General features: G+C 42.1%; 1 protein-coding gene across 1 annotated transcript; it reads left to right on the top strand.

The window, feature by feature from the left end:
* The first annotated feature begins 4,634 nt into the window (after positions 1–4,634).
* On the top strand, positions 4,635–16,716 carry STC1 (stanniocalcin 1). Its single transcript, XM_077152818.1, has 4 exons — positions 4,635–4,961; positions 6,970–7,112; positions 7,332–7,543; positions 13,581–16,716. The coding sequence occupies exons 1-4, from the start codon at positions 4,844–4,846 to the stop codon at positions 13,846–13,848; spliced, it is 741 nt and encodes a 246-aa protein (XP_077008933.1). The 5' UTR covers positions 4,635–4,843; the 3' UTR covers positions 13,849–16,716.
* The last annotated feature ends 511 nt before the right edge of the window (positions 16,717–17,227 follow it).

Here is a 17,227-nt window from a genome sequence, read left to right as displayed (position 1 = left end):
CATTCAAACCAAGGTGCTCAAAGTAACACGAGTATTATTTGACTTATCTTCTCATCTACCGTGTAGAATTTGAGTTCAGATATTTTCCTTCCCCTCAGCACTGGGCAGAATAGTTAAGAAACTCTGTCAGCAACCTACTTCCTTATTAGCTAGTAATAGAATGAGGTGCATCAAGAAACACTATACTTTGGCAAAACTTCCAAATACATAAAACCAGACTAATCCACATGCTCATCAGCTAAGTCAGGTGTGTTTGTAGATCACAAACATATATTGTCCCCCCAAAAAACCTCCTGATGACCTAAAACATGGGCCAATCTAAAATAGCCAGGATTCACAACTTTTTTTTTTTCTTTAATTTTAAGGAACCATCTCTTCAGTGTTGGTTGGTTCGAGCGCCCTCATGTGTTTCAACAGAGTAATTTCAGTTTAGGTCATCTAAGGGGCTATTTCCAATGACAGAATCCATGACAGACAAATCCTTTTCATACTTGCTCCAGGACTTTCATGTGACACTCCTAAGATGTTTAGACAGCAATAGCATCATGAATCTGTCCTCGCTGACCTAAAATGACATCATAACTTATACCTGAAGGAATGAGAAGTAGATGTTAACAGGACTAGAGGCTCATTTCAACTTGCCTGTTCTGGTTTAAAGGTGTTAGGCCATCCTGTCTATTTCTTTATCCCCCACATGCAACCCACCTCCACATGGTGTTGGTCATACAGCTGAAGAACCCTGAGCTACATCTGTCTTGAGCTAAACTCAGGAGACCTAGTGCCACCATCCATTCTCTGACTGTGAGTAAGCCATTCTCTCTGGGTCCCATTTTCCTCCTATGAGGACAAAAACAAACAAAACAAAACATTTTTTTCACAGATAAGAGATAAGAAAACGTCTGCAGCAATGCATGCGGTGGAGTAAATAGGCGCCTAGAAAAATGTTAACTGAATCCAAACCTGAAAACTCAAAACCAACCTCCCTACTGTATTATGGTTCCAGAAAGCAGATATTCTTCCTCAAGTATATTCTTTGAACAAACTTGTGAATTTGTGGAGCAAAGGAAACAGTCCACCAATTCTCTGCATATCGCACAATTCCTAACCTGGTGCCAGGCACACAGTAACTCTCCACAAACCAGCAGCGGGTGGTATATTTCCTCGCTTTCTTTCTTCGGTAGAGTTTAAAGTCAAAAACAATGAGGCACAGATTTACTGGAGAATTTGGGACCATCCTCACAGAAACCCTGCAGTATCCTCGAAAAAGGGTGAAAGAATTTCTTCTCTTTTCCTTTTGCTCATCCTCCTCCTCCTCCTGGCACAGCCAGGGCATCAGCATCCAGCAGTAGTTGTTGGCAGCTGCCCCCCAACATATATACTTCTCAGCACTTCCCCTGCTTAAGGGCCAAAGCCTACCCTCCCCACATCTTACATCCACTTTCTTAAGAGGCACCTCCAGCTAATACGGCCAGACTTGGGAACATTCCTCACCTACTTGAGGTTCAGTCAAGTCCGCTTGTTAGATCATTCTACTACCTTACAGAACTCCAGAGAGTACCTTCCTATTAGAGATACTATCTAGCCCTGCCAACTAAAAATCATAACTTATAAATGGGGAGGGGACAGCCCTAATGTACATTATCTCCATTGTCATCAAATTGGAAGAAAACTTTTTGTTCAACAAAGTTCTTAGGTTAATTGATAATTTCCATTTTATTTTAAGTGCCTTCCATATTTATCTCCTTTCCTTTGCTACCGCCACCTTCTCAGCCTGGGACCTAATTGCAACAAACTGATAATAGTACCTGGTGTTATAGCCTCCATTTTTCTCTTCCTCCAAACCATCATGAGTCTAATCAAAACTGAAAACACTAATTTCAACACATTGTTCAATAATTCCTACTTAATTCGACAGTCTAATATTCAAGCTCCTTTATATCCCATATCCCCCAAGGGAGGTTACAAAGGAACAGATATCTTGTCCAGAGTTCCCAAGACTCTTCTGTTATTGCTATATCAAAGTCCAAGATAACAGCACAATAACTCTGGAGCATCAGATATCCTCCATGGATACCTGCAAAGAAGCCCTGATAATGGATATTTCCTCTTAGATTTCAGCCCCCCACCCTCTGATTTCCTCCAATGCACTGACATTCACACTAAAGTATTCAGATCAGCATGGCTGGCCACTACTGGATTTCTTCAAATGACAGTTTGCCTATCATTGTGAGACAGTTCGCACAACTAACAATGAACCTCCTGGCACATGCCAGTAAATTAGCAAAATAAGGAGGAACGATAAATCAGCATCAAAAAAAAAAAACACACAAAACACATCCTGACACTTGTAGGATGTCATGTCCTGGTGGGAGCACCAGAGAGTTGACCAAAGATTATAGATGTTGGGAAGTCATCACCCTACGAGTCCAGTAGGCTAACACGAAGTAAGTACAAGAAAAGCCAACAGCTCTGCCTTTAACAATGGGAAATGGCTAAGGAGATGGAGAATCTTATATAAGAGAAATCAAGGCCCTCAACAAGAACATGCATCTGTCCTCTTCTTTCCCTCCTGAAAGAGGAACGGAACGACCATACTTCATTGCCACGCATCTGTCATTCATGCTGAAAGCAATAAAAGACCTCTAAGATACTTCAGAACTTACAAACTTTTTAAACATGAAATATCGCAACTTTTTTTCTGCATTCTGGGAGAAAGCAGTAACAGCAGCTCACTTCTCTTCCTCCCTGATACTTCCTGGAAGGTCCTTGTATGAAGCCTTTCTCATGCCTCTCGTCAATGTCACCATCCCCGTGTCTTCCCATTCAAGGTCTTGACATCCTGAACACGAAGGAAGTATGACTGAGACTGGCCATTTTCCACCTTTCACTGCAAATTCTTCAAAGACAAAAATCTTTACTTTTGCTTCTTCCATATCTCTTCCTTTTTACTCTCTCCCACTCGTTTTCTAGCAGTTAGCATGGAAGAGGTCACAAACCAGGTACTCAATAAAACTGATACTGTCAGTTGATCTCAACTGAAATGTATTTGCTACTTGATGGAAATCTGAAACTTTACTTTCTTTCCTTTACCTTTTATTCTCTCTGGCTTCTTTTCTAACAAAGTAAATGTTCATGCTTTCCAAACCACTCTTTTTTGCAAGCAGAACTATAGTCACCCAGCCAGCTCACTTCCCCACCCATAGAGAGTTGATTATTGGTTTGTTTTATAGTTAATAGAGTTGGCACTCTTTCTTCATTTTTTGTCTAGAAGGTTTTAGGAGTTCAACTGAAGCCACTGCCTCATTCATTTGCAAGATCATACTGCCCCTAACTGTACAAATTCCCGATGGCCCTTTCTCATTTCTCTCCAGGAAAGTTTTCAAGGTTTTATTCCTTAATCCATTAACCTCATTCCAGCCCTTAGCGATCCCCTGAGAACACCTCTCCTGGTGCTTCAGCCTCCTTCACAAGTTAGAGACAAGCCTTAGTGATACTTACAGCCCCTTGCAAGAAAATGCTAGGAATGATTTGTGATCCCATTATAATTTTCTCATTAAGTTTAGAACTTATCAGTCTTCTCTCTTACACGTTCTGGTCTTTCCCTACTCCTTCCAGTCCTGTTCACCATCTCCCCTCCAAGAAACGAACAGGATTACTCAGCAGGTTTAGTCTTGCTTTGGCCAGTTTATTGTTTCAACATGATTATGAAGTTCCTGGCTTGAATATACAGTTTATTAATTTTCAGGCATTCACGATGTCTCCCTGTTGAGTGTGGTATGTTATGTGTGCATGTGTGTGTATGTACCTATGAGGGCTGCACTCCTAAGGTTTGGCATTCTTCCAGTGACCAGAGAAATGGAGGCAAGTTTAATTTGTGTTACTAGAGAATCGCATAGCTTCAGAGGTGTGAGGAAGTCCCAAGTCCAACTTTGACATTTTACAGATTACAAAATAGTGAAGTCAAAGGACTTGACCACGGTCATAAAGCTAATTAGGAGAACTGGGGCCACAGCTCAGAGCTGTCATATCTCAGGCCTTTCCACTCTCATCTATATGTTTCCTGAAAAGCTCATATATGTGAGAATTTAAGATGCCCACGTACAACAAAAATGCATCATAGATCTGTGAACAGGAACATGCATAGAAATTGGGAAGACTTTGGGTAGAGAGCTTACCACACAGAGGACATGCTGTTAAATCAGAGTAAAACTGCTGTAATTGGGTTAAACTAGAATCCAAAGAGATCACCCCTCCCCATTTTGCCGATGGCACCCATTTCTCCCAACTAGCTCATAAAAAATGCACATATTTGTGAAAGCACCCTGGTGAGATCTTCATATGATTTTCCTTCAGTTTGATCAATTCAAAGTTATCCCTTAATTCTGTGAAAATAGTGTTTTCATACATCTGTGCACACACATTCACACACACACATAAAATATTGGCAGCAGGTACTTTTAATTTGCTGGAAAAAATATTTCTAAGAAGTCAAAAAGCTCCAGCTGAATGAGCATGCCCTCCTATTGGCTAGCCAGACTAGTTAAGAGACCTGATTGGTCCCTGATCCAGAGGACCGATAAGAACGGCTATAAAATCCCTGGGTGCAGCTCTTGGGCCCCCAGTTTGCAAAAGCCAGAGGTGCAAGAAGCAGAGACTGCAGCAGCAGCAGCAGCAGAAGCGTCAGCAAGAGCAGCAGCAGCAGCAAGGAAAAAATCCTCATCAAATCCTCACCTAAGCCTTCAGTGTATCCAGATCCACATCTTCACTCAAGCCAGGAGAGGGAAAGAGGAAAGGGGGGGAGGAAAAAAAAAAACCCAACAACTTAGCGGAAACTTCTCAGAGAATGCTCCAAAACTCAGCAGTGCTTCTGGTGCTGGTGATCAGTGCTTCTGCAACGCATGAGGCAGAGCAGAATGACTCTATGAGCTCCAGGAAATCCCGGCTGACAGCTCACAACTCAGGTAAGCAGCAAACCCGGGACCAGTTTCTCCCCCAAAGAGCTGTCCTCATTTGCCTCTTGCTTTTGCAACTGTGTCTGTGACGGCTGATCTTGATAATAAATGTGCTTCATGCCTGATGGCAATAAACTGCCAGTGTAATCTAATAGCCTTAGGAAGTGGAGCTCCTTTGTTTAATGAATTGCATGCAACTAACGAAGAAGCCCGGCCGCTCTGCTGAGGGTATTTCATTGCATAAGCCTAGCCTGATTGCCTGAAATCTGGCACGTACCCTTCTGCGGGGGGAGGGGGGCGGGGGAAAGCCTTGAATGTTAGCATGCTTCAAGGCACTCTCTATACTTTCCAAAAGCTGATCTTAAGGTAAGGCATGGCTGATCTGATGCTGCCCCTCTTTCATCCCCTTAAGACCCTATAACTTGATATCTCTGCTTCTTCAGACAACACACAGAAAAGCTCCATCTACAGACTGACTTATAGAGCCATAGCCCTCTAGTCTGACATTTCCAGGGTGGATTCAGAGAAAACTCTACACATCCCCACCACCACCGCTGCTCCTTCTCTCACTGCCTGCCTACAGGTCATTCAATAGCTGATGCAGCCAATGGTCACAGAGCCCCACTGAAAAAGAGTTATCTGTGAAATGTAGCAGCTGTTTTCTGAGGGAGAGGTCTCACTTTAGTCCTGTCTGCTGGAGCAGCTAATTGTGTGTTATCTTGGCCTATAAAGGAAGAGTCATCAGGAAGACGGCACTGACACCTCTGCCTTTTGACTTCTCTTGGCCCACTTGCTCCTCTTCCATTACTGCCATTTCTCCCCCAACTATCAGCAAAGATGGGATCGCAGGTGTCAAAATGCTGCAGACGACAACACTCCCCCTGGAAGAGAGCAGGTCCCTGCCGAGAGGAGGGCATTTGCTTCACTTCCTTTTGTACTTAGTTGCTATAGAGATGCAGTGATTCACAATTCGAGCTTGCCTAAAACAATAGCAGCCCTAATGCATATTAAAACTGCTTAAAGCAAAGTTATAATTTGAACCCGTGGAAATATATAATTAGGGAAATGACTTGTAACATCCCAGAGGCTGCGGGTGGTGGGAGGGGGCAGGGAAACCTAACTGAACCACGCTTTTGATCTCAGAGGAGAATCCTGTGGTATGAAGGCTGTGGATCATTTCTTGCCGAGTTGCCTGCCAGAACAACCCCCTCTGTAGGAGAGAAATTACTTTTATGAGAGATCTTATCCAGAATGTGGAAAGCCTCATGCAAGTTCTTTGCAGTTTTCTTCCAGTCTTACACAAGGGGTGCCTTGGCCTTTTTACTCTACACCTGTGTTTCTCTTAAAAAAAAAAAAAAAAAAGGATTTTAATATGAGAGAGATTATACATACCTCTAAACACTGTCCTATAGTGGGGGTTGGGTTGAAACCTGAGCAGATCAGATTCCTTTCTGCTAGTATGAAGGTAAGTTAAATGGCCAGAATCAGAAGGGTCTCCAGGTGGACTCTGGGCAAATTCTTCTCGGCCATTTAGACTAAAATTCCATCCTCCTATCTCTAGAGTGCATTTTTGGAAAGCAGATGGTTTCCCTGGCCCTCCCACCTCCCAACCCTGACCACCAGCCTTTGCCTTCTGCTTTCCCATGCTTCCATTTCAAGAGATGACTTTTTGATTCTCTAGAGCTGCTTGTAAAAGGCATTGTGCATTTCATGAACTCCAGTCTTTCTTTTCCAGCCACCAAAATGGCATGTAATGGTGAGATGGAGCAAATGTGCCTCAGAGGAAAACTCTTTCCCTCTTCTTTATGTGCTCAGGCTCTTAAAAGCAAAAGGGGCCTGCCTGTCCCCTCTCTCACCCTCATGCTCCATGTTGAATGGGCTCATCTATTAGCCCCCTCATAGACTTCTAGGATAAGTTCTTCTAATCCTTGCCCTCAAATTTTGCCTCTGTACCTACTTGATCCCACTGAATTGCACCCACTATTTGACCTAGATTGGATGGATTTCTCTCTTCCAGCTGAAGTGATTCGCTGCCTCAACACTGCTCTGCAGGTTGGCTGTGGGGCTTTTGCATGCCTGGAAAACTCCACCTGTGACACAGATGGGATGTACGACATCTGTAAATCCTTCTTGTACAGTGCTGCTAAATTTGACACTCAGGTAATAAGACCTTGACCCCTGCTCCTGCTTGCTGCTTGCCTTTAACCCTGTGTTAGACTATTGTTCTTATGAACCAGTCTTATAAGCCAGCTCTCCTTCTCAGCCTCACCACTCTAAAGTCCCATCAACATATGAGCCCCCGTTCCCCATTTTTATATGCGCTGACCTCTCTTGTCAGCTCAAGCTAAAGCTTCTCCTCCTATCCTTTCTCCTTGGCAGGGGAAAGCATTTGTCAAAGAGAGCTTAAAGTGCATTGCCATTGGGGTTGCCTCCAAGGTCTTCGTTGCCATTCGGAGGTGCTCCACTTTTCAGAAGATGATTGCTGAGGTGCAGGAAGAGTGCTACAAAAAGCTCAACATGTGCAGCATTGCTAAGAGGAACCCTGAAGCCATGTCTGAAGTAGTCCAACTTCCCAATCACTACTCCAACAGGTACAAAATGAGTTCACTCTTTTGCAATTAGGGGATGGAGGGGGTTGGCTGGCAGAGCCAGACAGGGAAAAGGGGCTAAATTGCCACAGTCACGCTCTTATTTTAGCTTGTAGTCTTCCCAGCTTTTGCAGGAAAAAAAAAATATGTTTGTGATTGGTTGTGACAGCTTAAGCAGCCTGGATTTTTTTCCACTGTTATAGGAAAAGTCTTTCCATGCATCTAACAGAAAGCTTCATCTGCAGCATCACTGGGGGGTATTTCATTGTCTGTTTCTTGCCATAAGCCTGAAGGGAATTGCGAAGTTTCTGGAAACAAGCTTTTGAGACATCAAATTTGACTGAAATCATGACTATGCAGCAGGGCAACTGGCTATTACAAAAATGCTGGTCAAAATGTCATAATGCAGACTTCAAAATCTCGATGTATTTAGAATGAGCCCCTGGCTCAGTCAGGTATCTCAATGAGTAGCTCACAGCAAGCCATCTCACTTTCCTGGGACTCAGATTTCCTGTGTGAAAAGTAAAATGGCAGGACTAGATGATTCCTATGTTGCCTTACACACTTTATGTTATTCCATTCCTCTACTCCATGGTTTTCTGAAATGATTTCTGGTAACTGTCCAGATCAGACCCTCATCTTCGTTTTATAAGTATTACTGCCCTGGTAGCATCTGCGCATCATGCCTTTGTCTGCCTCTGGCTCACTGTCCTGACAGGCCAGGACTGAATCCCCACTTCAGAGAGGGCCGGTAATCCTCACCCCACGCATGTAGTCTGGAAAGGTTCCCAACAAGAACTGGGCATCCCCATCGGTGATTAAGTTAAGAGAGATCCTGACTGGGTGTGAGTGTGGCAGGGGCAGTGAGGGCTGGTCACCTTTAGCCTTCCCAAGCTTCCTGCAATGTCCCACAGCCGAAAACTGAATCCCAGCTCTGAAGTCCTATGATTCTTTGACTGTCCAGCCATATCTGCACAGTCATGAAGGTCAGTTTTATTCACGTTACTCTGACCACCTGAGAGTTTCCACAGGCTTCCCAATTCAACTCCCAGCCAGCTACTGCCCCCTCCTACAGATTTTTTACCTTTCACACAGCCAAGTCCCTCTGGAGCTTACAGATGACTTAGCTATGTACATACACATAACTGAAAGATGGTAAGAGTAGCTTCTTAGGGAAAGATTAAGGCCCCTGGCATAAAAATCTTTGTAAAATTTCCAATTCTCTCTTTTTTTTTAACATGGGCAGGCACCGGGAATCGAACCCGGGTCCTCAGGCACAGCAGGCGAGCATTCTTGCCTGCTGAGCCACCATGGCCTGCCCTCCAATTCTCTCTTAACCACCCTTAATTACTGGTCAGTGCTTTTCAGAGCCTTGTGTCAATTTGACAAAAATCATTTGTCCAGTCCTCGGAAATGACTCTATCATGGGGTCCTAACAAGTTTTCTCAGAAGAGGAAAGGCAAATTCATCATTTCTCTCAAATGACCTGTCTCTTTATATCGACCTTGGATTTAAAATTCTGCTAGGAAGATACTTGCAGCACTTGAAAGAAATGAGACAGACCTGGCAAAGTTTTCACATGGAAGAGAAATAAATAACACTGTTTGTCAGACAGGGGCTAGGAGCAAAGTACGTGGTTGCATGCAGTAATTTGGGGTGGGGGTAGGGTGGTTAGCAAAGCCGTTATACCATTTAAGTCTTAAAAGACCTTAAGAATCCATGATCTATAACATGACACATAACCAAGTATGAGGCAATACTGATTCTGTTTCTACTGACTTAACCCCTTTCATTTTGAAGGGAGAGGTCTTATGAAAAGGATGATACAGATTCCAGACTACTTGTCCTATTATATATAAGAAACTGCTATACTTATAGTTAAAGAAGTATTAACCAGGCCATTTTCCCTTTTAATAGGTGCCTCATTTTCACCATCTTTAGCAAATGGTCACAAAGAAAGTGTTGCTATCTCTGTCTTTCATCTTAAAGGACTCACATTTATTAGAAAGGTCAGCAGAAAAAAAAATGGCCACCTTTTGAAGGCCAGAACCTTCCAGGCAATCCTTACCTTTCTCCAATTATTTCACTTCAACTGGCTAATGCTATTCCCATTCAGAACTGTAGAGATTTCCGGTTCCATGCTGGACTTGATTTGCTCTATTTAAGCTCCTCACCCTTCTGAAACATCCTGCTTTCCCAGCCTCTGTCCCACCATAGACACATGCTAAGTTGGTGCCAATTGGCACAGAACTGTGAAAGGAAGTAGTTACAGGTTCATTCCACCTTCCTGTGACTTATCTGTCATGAGATTTGGGGCTGTGAGACTCTAAAATCCTATAACAGACCAGGAACAGAACAGGGAAGTTTTCCATAGAGAAATGCACCTAGAAGAGAAAGGACGCCTCAGCCTCTGGCTGAATTTGAAAACTATACATTCAAACAGGAGGAAGGCAGGCACAACTGATCAGACAGGCAGGGCAGTGTGAGGGTTGGAAAGCAATTAGACCAATCCAGCTTCAGAGTGGGAAAACTGACGAAGCTTCCGACTCTCTAGGGCATAGATTGGGAACAGGAAACAGAAGAATAATATTGATCAAGGGAAACAAAGGACTATTTATAAACCTTCACACAGAATGTTCCTAGGCAGTGTATTTGGATAAGCATGGCTGAAACAGTAGCTATGGAGAATATCTGATCTTATTCTTTACCAAGAAAAAAAAGTCAGTGATGGAATTTTCAAAGTGGGAAGCAAGAACCATGCCCAGAAAGGTCCTTTGAGGCTGGAGGATCAGAACACTTAGCCCACCCAGACTTTGTAACACATTCCTTCCCCTCTACCCCCCATAAAGATGAAGAATCTTCTTAAATAATTCTAACCCTTCCTGCAAAGGATGGGCCTTAATCAGATCCATGCTATTTTTTTCTTAAATTGAGACAGAAAATATGTATTGAATCTTTAGAAACATGAATATCATAGCTGCAGATGGTCATAGACGTTATCTAGACCAACTGCCTCATTTTAATGATTAAAGAATGGAGGCCTAGAGACAGGGAGTAACCTGCTGGAGGACACACAGCTAAGGAATGATAGAGTTGGGCTTAGAATTCACATAACCTTGAGACAATCCATTAAACCTGTACTTCAAAAATGATAGCCAACAGAACTTGTAGGATATATCCACAATCCAAAATTAGAATGCCAAGTACAACTGAATATATGTGTACCATGGTGATCAACAATTAAATTTACTTTCGTTCTCTCCTAAAAGAGAAGATACATCTTACCAATAGCTATAGTAACAACATGGCACAAAAAGTGCTCAACAAATATGTGACAATTGCTAAGTCAACTTTTGCTAGAGACACAATTCTTTAATCTAGCTCACTTAAGGACTTAAGTAATAAGAACTGTCTCATCAACCAACACAATCCCAGAGGTAAATACCACATTCCTGCCCTGACTGGAGAAGCTCAACTATTGTTGAGCTCAACTATTGTTCTCTCTGGAAAACTGCATTGATATTACACAGCTGCCTGTCAAGTTTTCCAGGTTTTGAGGTGCTAAGGACTTTTGGAGCCATGGACTTTTTCCAAGAAGCTCTCTTAGCCTGCCCTTCTTGACTTAACAAAGCTCTGTGAGGGAAACAGGTAAGGGTAAATTTGGGAAAGTCACTAAGAACAGTCAGGCTAGCAAGAGTCACCATCAAGAAGCATCAAGATTAGGTGTCATATCTGAGCCAGCAGAAGTAACGGTAAATGAAGGAGAACTCAGAGAGAAAGAGTAGGCATTTTGACAAAATGGATCCAGAGGGAAACTTCTACCCTGAAAGAGACAAGATAAACTACAGAAGCTTGGTTTCCTTAATGGAATTAGACTTTTTCATTTAGACAGGAGCTTTCAGTGTTGGTGTCAGAGGAAAGACCATATTTTCTAGCCCATGTGGAGGCTCATCTGGTGCACAATTCTTTCTAGATGTACAATGGTTAAGTTTTTGGTTATAAAGTCCTTATGTGGGGGAAGGGATGTAATAAATCATATCTTCTCAGCTCTAATCATCCTCTGAAATAGACACAGAGATCCATGGAACCCAAGTCTTAGCAGAGTCCAAGACAGAAGATGCCTGAGGATCTATGTGGGTGTGTAAGTGGCTACAGCTAATGCTGCAGAGTAGTTTATTCTCAGTTTTTCCAAAACCAGCTTTCTCCCCATTTCCCCATTCAAATGAGATCTACTTTGACTCATGTACTTTCTAATTCCAAAAGGTTGGAAAATAGTCTTCTCTGCCAGAGAATCCCAATTTTAATAACAACTGCATATAATCCACCCTTGAGCAACCCAGACACAGCACTTCTCTTTCCATCCCCAACTTCGTTCTGCTCACCACAGAAAGGTCACCGTTTTGCTTCATTACCCATGTTCTACCTAATTTACCGTACATCCTTGAAAGGCACTCTCTTGGGGGTTAAATTATTTTGGCAAGATGTCTGATCCTGTGCTCTGTGAGGTGTGTTAAAAATAATCAGGGTTCTTTTCACAGAAGATCCTGTGGCCCCAGAGATCCTCAGGCTTCTCTGAGGAAAGGGTCTCTCCACAAAAATACATCAGGTCACTGCCATCAGGAAAGTCTCTTATTAGTGAATAGAACTAAAGATTTGAACAACTGCCACTTCAAAATGAGGCAAAAGCATCCCTACCCAAATTGGAAAACATCTGAACTGTCTTTGTAAAGAATAGAACAAGCAACTCATAGACTATAAATACTAAACAGTTTAATCATTTCTGAGCCATAACACTTCACTCCATTGTTTGGGATGTTCAAAAAACTTGCACCAAAAACAAAGGTAACTTACACTAAACTCAAAGTTTTGGGGTGTTTTGTTTTATTCTGTTTTTGTTAAAATTCATCATACCTACAGGCAATCTCTCTTCTGGGAATTGTGACTTATTAGAGAGAATTATATATTTTTAAATCCATTTCCTCAGTTGCTACCATATAAATCAACAAAAGTCTTCAGTGAGTGGACAACATAGTGTTATTACATTGTGCCAGGAGGGATACAAGGAAATAAAGTGGAAATCCTACCTTCAAGGAGTTTACAGTCTGGTTAGGGAAACACAACTAACCTCATAGACCAGTTGCTAGACTATCAAATGCTAAACTAGGTGATGCTAACCAAATGTTTATAAGTTCAAAAAAGGAAAAGTTAGCAAAAGCTAAAGCAGTGGCTTCACGGAGTTACTGAAGCTGAACTCTTAGGAACACCAATATTTCAATTTAATTATCCCCATTATCTGGCATTTGGCCTTCTTACTACAATGTACCCTGGGAAGAAGACTGAAAATATGGCCAATCAATGGCATTTATTGTGACTGGCTGAGTATATGATACAGATTTTAGATTTAGGAAGAAAATGCATGAGACACAGGAGGCATGGGCCCATTTATGAAAATGGAAGATAAAATAGAATATGCCCTCATATGCATGTACTTCTGCAAGCACATAGCCAAGATAAAGAAACCTTACAAAGGGACATCAAAATAACTGCAAATTTATGTGCAAAGACAACAAAAGTGCTGAATGTTTGGCCCACCCTGTTATATTTGACCCAGTCTTTCTTCCATGACCAACCCCAAATATGATCTTGGGCAAGTCAATTCAGCTCTAACACCTTAGTTTCTTCTCCACAAAATGAGACAGCTGAACTAGTCATGAAATGATCTCTGCAATCACATCTAACTCTAGGGTTAACATGTTTCTACACATTTTAGACATTGCAATCAACCTACCCCTCAAAGTATTACCTAAATCTCCTGAGTTCTAAACATGACGACATGTTTTGTATTCTACTGTAATTCAGGAAACAGAGGTACATTCAAACTAAAAAGACACTGTATAAGTGTCAAGAACTTCATCTTCATCTAAAGACTATTTATCTTTTCATGGTCTGGCCTGTCAGAAATGATGTGGTCTGGAGCCCGGGTCTTACCTTGCTCTCACTGAATGACCATAGCACCTACTTGCTTTCTTCCCTGATGCAGATACTATAACAGACTGGTCCGAAGCCTACTGGAATGTGATGAAGACACAGTCAGCACAATCAGAGACAGCCTGATGGAGAAAATTGGGCCCAACATGGCCAGCCTCTTCCACATCCTGCAGGCAGACCACTGTGCCCAAATACAAGCCCGAGCTGACTTCAACAGGAGGCGCACCGAGCCCCAGAAGCTGAAAGTCCTCCTCAGGAACCTCCAAGGTGAGGGGACCTCTCCCTCCCGCATAAAACGCACCTCAAATGAGAATGCATAAGAAGGGAGAGGCAGTCACAACCTCACCAAACTAGTATCATTTTAGGGGTGTTAACACACCAACTTTGAGTGTACTGTGCCTGGTTCGATGTTTTTTTTTTTAAGTAGTTTCTATTTTCTATTCCCCCTTTAAGAAAATTGCATGAAACTAGGCTTAGATAATCAATATCCCAACATTCTGCAATGGCAGCAATCCCACAGAGAGATTATGTGTGATCTTCCTGCCTCTCCTCAGGAGAAAGTACCCTCTTATCACCTTCCCCTACTGTGTCCTTCCCCAGTTCCCTTCAAACTACCCTCATCTTACTCTAAGCATTTATGTAATTCCCAAGTCATTGTAATTTGAAGATGTGGAACCCTTAAGAATGGTTGCCCCGTAGACTTAGCTGATAAGAAACAACTTAATTTAAATGCATGTCTTCACTGCTCATAAAGATATTCAATGGAATTCGTGTTATGAATCTGTGCTGGCCATGGACGAATATGAATGTCATGCTTGAATTCTCAGTCTCTCATGAGCTAGTGTCTTATGGTCTTGATCCTCCAGTGTCAAATTTCCTTTCCAACACATTTACCAAATTGCTCAAGCCTGGCTCTTCAACCAGACTTTGAGCCTGCATCTTCTTGCATCTAATGAAAAACAAAAAGCTAACATCTTTATGTACTGTAACTGCTCAGAGCTTTAAAAATATCTTTAACAATTGTCTTAAAACCAGAGAATCTTAAGGTCTAACTGTGGAATATAAATAGCTGAAAACTAATGTACTGTACATAAATTCCAGAGGACTCTGCTTAAACAAAGCAGTATATAATAACTTTATTGCATATAGATTTAGTTTTGTAACTTAGCTTTATTTTTCTTTTCCTGGGAATGGAATAACTATCTCACTTCCAGATATCCACATAAATGCTCCTTGTGGCCTTTTTTTATAACTAAGGGGGTAGAAGTAGTTTTACTTAACATCAAAACTTAAGATGGGCCTTATGAGATAGCAAAAACCAACAGGTTAATCTGAAGGACCCCAGGTAAAATGTCAATCTCCCAGCCCACCTCAACCCGAGGCTACTCTTGGCTTAGACCTATCCTGAAACAACTCTGTCACATCCCAACTGGAAATTGCAGGGACCAAAAAGAGCATTCCTTTGGGTTTGGACCACTTACAGTGTGATAAGGCCTATAGCTTGAGAAGTGACAGTTTTTGACCCGCTACCTTTCATCAGCGCCTAGTATTCTGGCAAAATGATGACAAGAGCGGGGTAACTTCCCATTAATCCAATCAGGAATGAGGCACTCAGCCTTTAGGTCTTTAGCTGGGGAGCAGGGTGGGACAGGGCTTGGGGCTGAGGGGGTATAAATAACCCTGGGCTGTCCGGCCTTAATAGATTCCTCTTACATTTTTGTCCTGTAGCACGCTGCCTGCCAAAGTAGTCCCGGCAGCTAGACCATCTCTGTAGGATTGTAGGAAAAAAAAAAAAATCAGGAAGAGGGAAAAAAAAAAAGAGAGCTGGTGGTTTGATCCTTTCTGCCGCGATGTTTACAAGATGGCAACCACCAAAGCCAAATGACTAACCTGTCCATGAACAACAGTAGTTTCTCAGGGTCACTGTCCTTGAACCCAACAGTCCCTTATGAGCGTCACTGCCCACCAAAGGTCAATGTTGAGGGAGGAAGAGAGAGGAGAAGGAGAACTATAGGGGCCACTCCAAACTCGCTTAGGTAGAAACTATTGGTGCTTGACTCTCACTAGGCTAAACTCACGATTTGACCAAATCTAGTGATATGGATCCTGGTGGGAGGAAGGAGGGCACATCTCCAGAAAAATGAAAAAAAAAAAAAAAAAGCAATACAACTTTACCATAAAGCCTTTAAAACCAGAAACACGCTGCTAAGGACCAAGAACAATTACAGCAGACCCAGCAGCAGCAGCAGCAGCACAGACATGGCTGCCTTTGTCCCCACACAGCCTCTAAGCGTGCTGACATCGGATTGTTAAGGGCATTTTTGTACTCAGAACTGTCCCACCCAAAACAGTTCTGTTTAGGTCCCTAAACATATGGGCACTGCCTTAGCCTCTTGGAAATCAGGTAGACCATATTCTAAGTTTGATTCTCTCCCTCCTCTACCCCAGCCCCCACCCCAGGCAAGGCTGACTTCTCCAAACCAGAAAAGCTACTAAAGTTTGTGTGTTGTGTCCATTTCACAAATCCACTAAGCCAGGACCCCAATGCAACAAGTAGTTCATGAGTATTCCTAGCAAAATTTTCTCTTACTTCAGTCCAATAGATTCTCTTTTTTTTTTTGCTGTGACTTCTTCAAACCATGGTACCCCCCCTCTTCTTCCCACAACAATATTTATATATGTATCTGTAATACATATATCTACACATATGGAAAGAAGCAGTTCTCACAATGTTGCTAGTTTTTTGCTTCTCTTTCCCCCAACCCACTCCCTCCAACTGCCCCTCAAACTTCCAAAGCTTTGTCTTGTGTTTGCTGCACAGAGTGATTCGGGGGCTGACCTAGACCAGTTTGCATGATTCTTCTATTGTGATTTGGTTGCACTTTAGACATTTTTGTGCCATTATATTTGCATTATGTATTTATAATTTAAATGGTATTTAGGGTTTTTTGGCTGAGTACTGGAATAAACAGTGAGCATATCTGGTATATGTCATTATTTATTGTTAAATTACATTTTTAAGCTCCATGTGCATATAAAGGTTATGAAACATATCATGGTAATGACAGATGCAAGTTATTTTATTTGCTTATTTTTATAATTAAAAGATGCCATAGCATAATATGAAGCCTTTGGTGAATTCCTTCTAAGACAAATAATAATAAACTGTTACGTTTTATTGGTTTTTTTCCCCAATGTCTTTCATTGTTATTCTTTAAAATTTTCTTGAATGAGAATTTCTGAACACAAAGGTATAGGTCAATTTGTTTCTTTAAAGTCACAATTTAGGTGTCAATATATAAATAAACATAGTTCAGGTCAATATTTTCCACATTTTCCCAAAACCTTTCAGTGGCTCCCATTATCCTCACGCACATACGTGTACACATGCACACACACACAAAGCTGAACTCCTTACAAGCTTGGAAGAATCTTCTGGTCTGGACACAGCTCCCCAGCGCGAGGCTCATCTTACCTTCTGTTCAGTTAATTCAACAGTTCTGCCACAGGCACGCTCTCCCTTCCAGGCCTTTGTTTAAGCTGTTCCCACATTCTAGAAGACAGTTCTCTCCACCCTCTGTCTAGGATGGAAGCTTCACCTTGCTGACAGTGGGTGCACTTATACACTGATGTGTCCCCAGCACTAAAGCAGTAGCCAGTTCACAGGACACCCTCAATATTTTCAAGGAATGATTTAAA

The sequence above is a fragment of the Tamandua tetradactyla genome, chromosome 3 (assembly GCF_023851605.1).
Source record: "Tamandua tetradactyla isolate mTamTet1 chromosome 3, mTamTet1.pri, whole genome shotgun sequence".
NCBI lineage: Eukaryota > Metazoa > Chordata > Mammalia > Pilosa > Myrmecophagidae > Tamandua > Tamandua tetradactyla.
This window is presented reverse-complemented; position numbering and strand designations above follow the sequence as displayed.

What these genes read in the sequence shown, in the direction of transcription:
- STC1 (XM_077152818.1), top strand. Translation starts at nt 4,844, where the DNA reads ATGCTCCAAAACTCAGCAGTGCTTCTGGTGCTGGTGATCAGTGCTTCT. An exon ending in GCTGACAGCTCACAACTCAG is followed by an intron (nt 4,962 to 6,969) that starts GTAAGCAGCAAA and finishes TCTCTCTTCCAG; the next exon opens with CTGAAGTGATTCGCTGCCTC. An exon ending in CCCAATCACTACTCCAACAG is followed by an intron (nt 7,544 to 13,580) that starts GTACAAAATGAG and finishes TCCCTGATGCAG; the next exon opens with ATACTATAACAGACTGGTCC.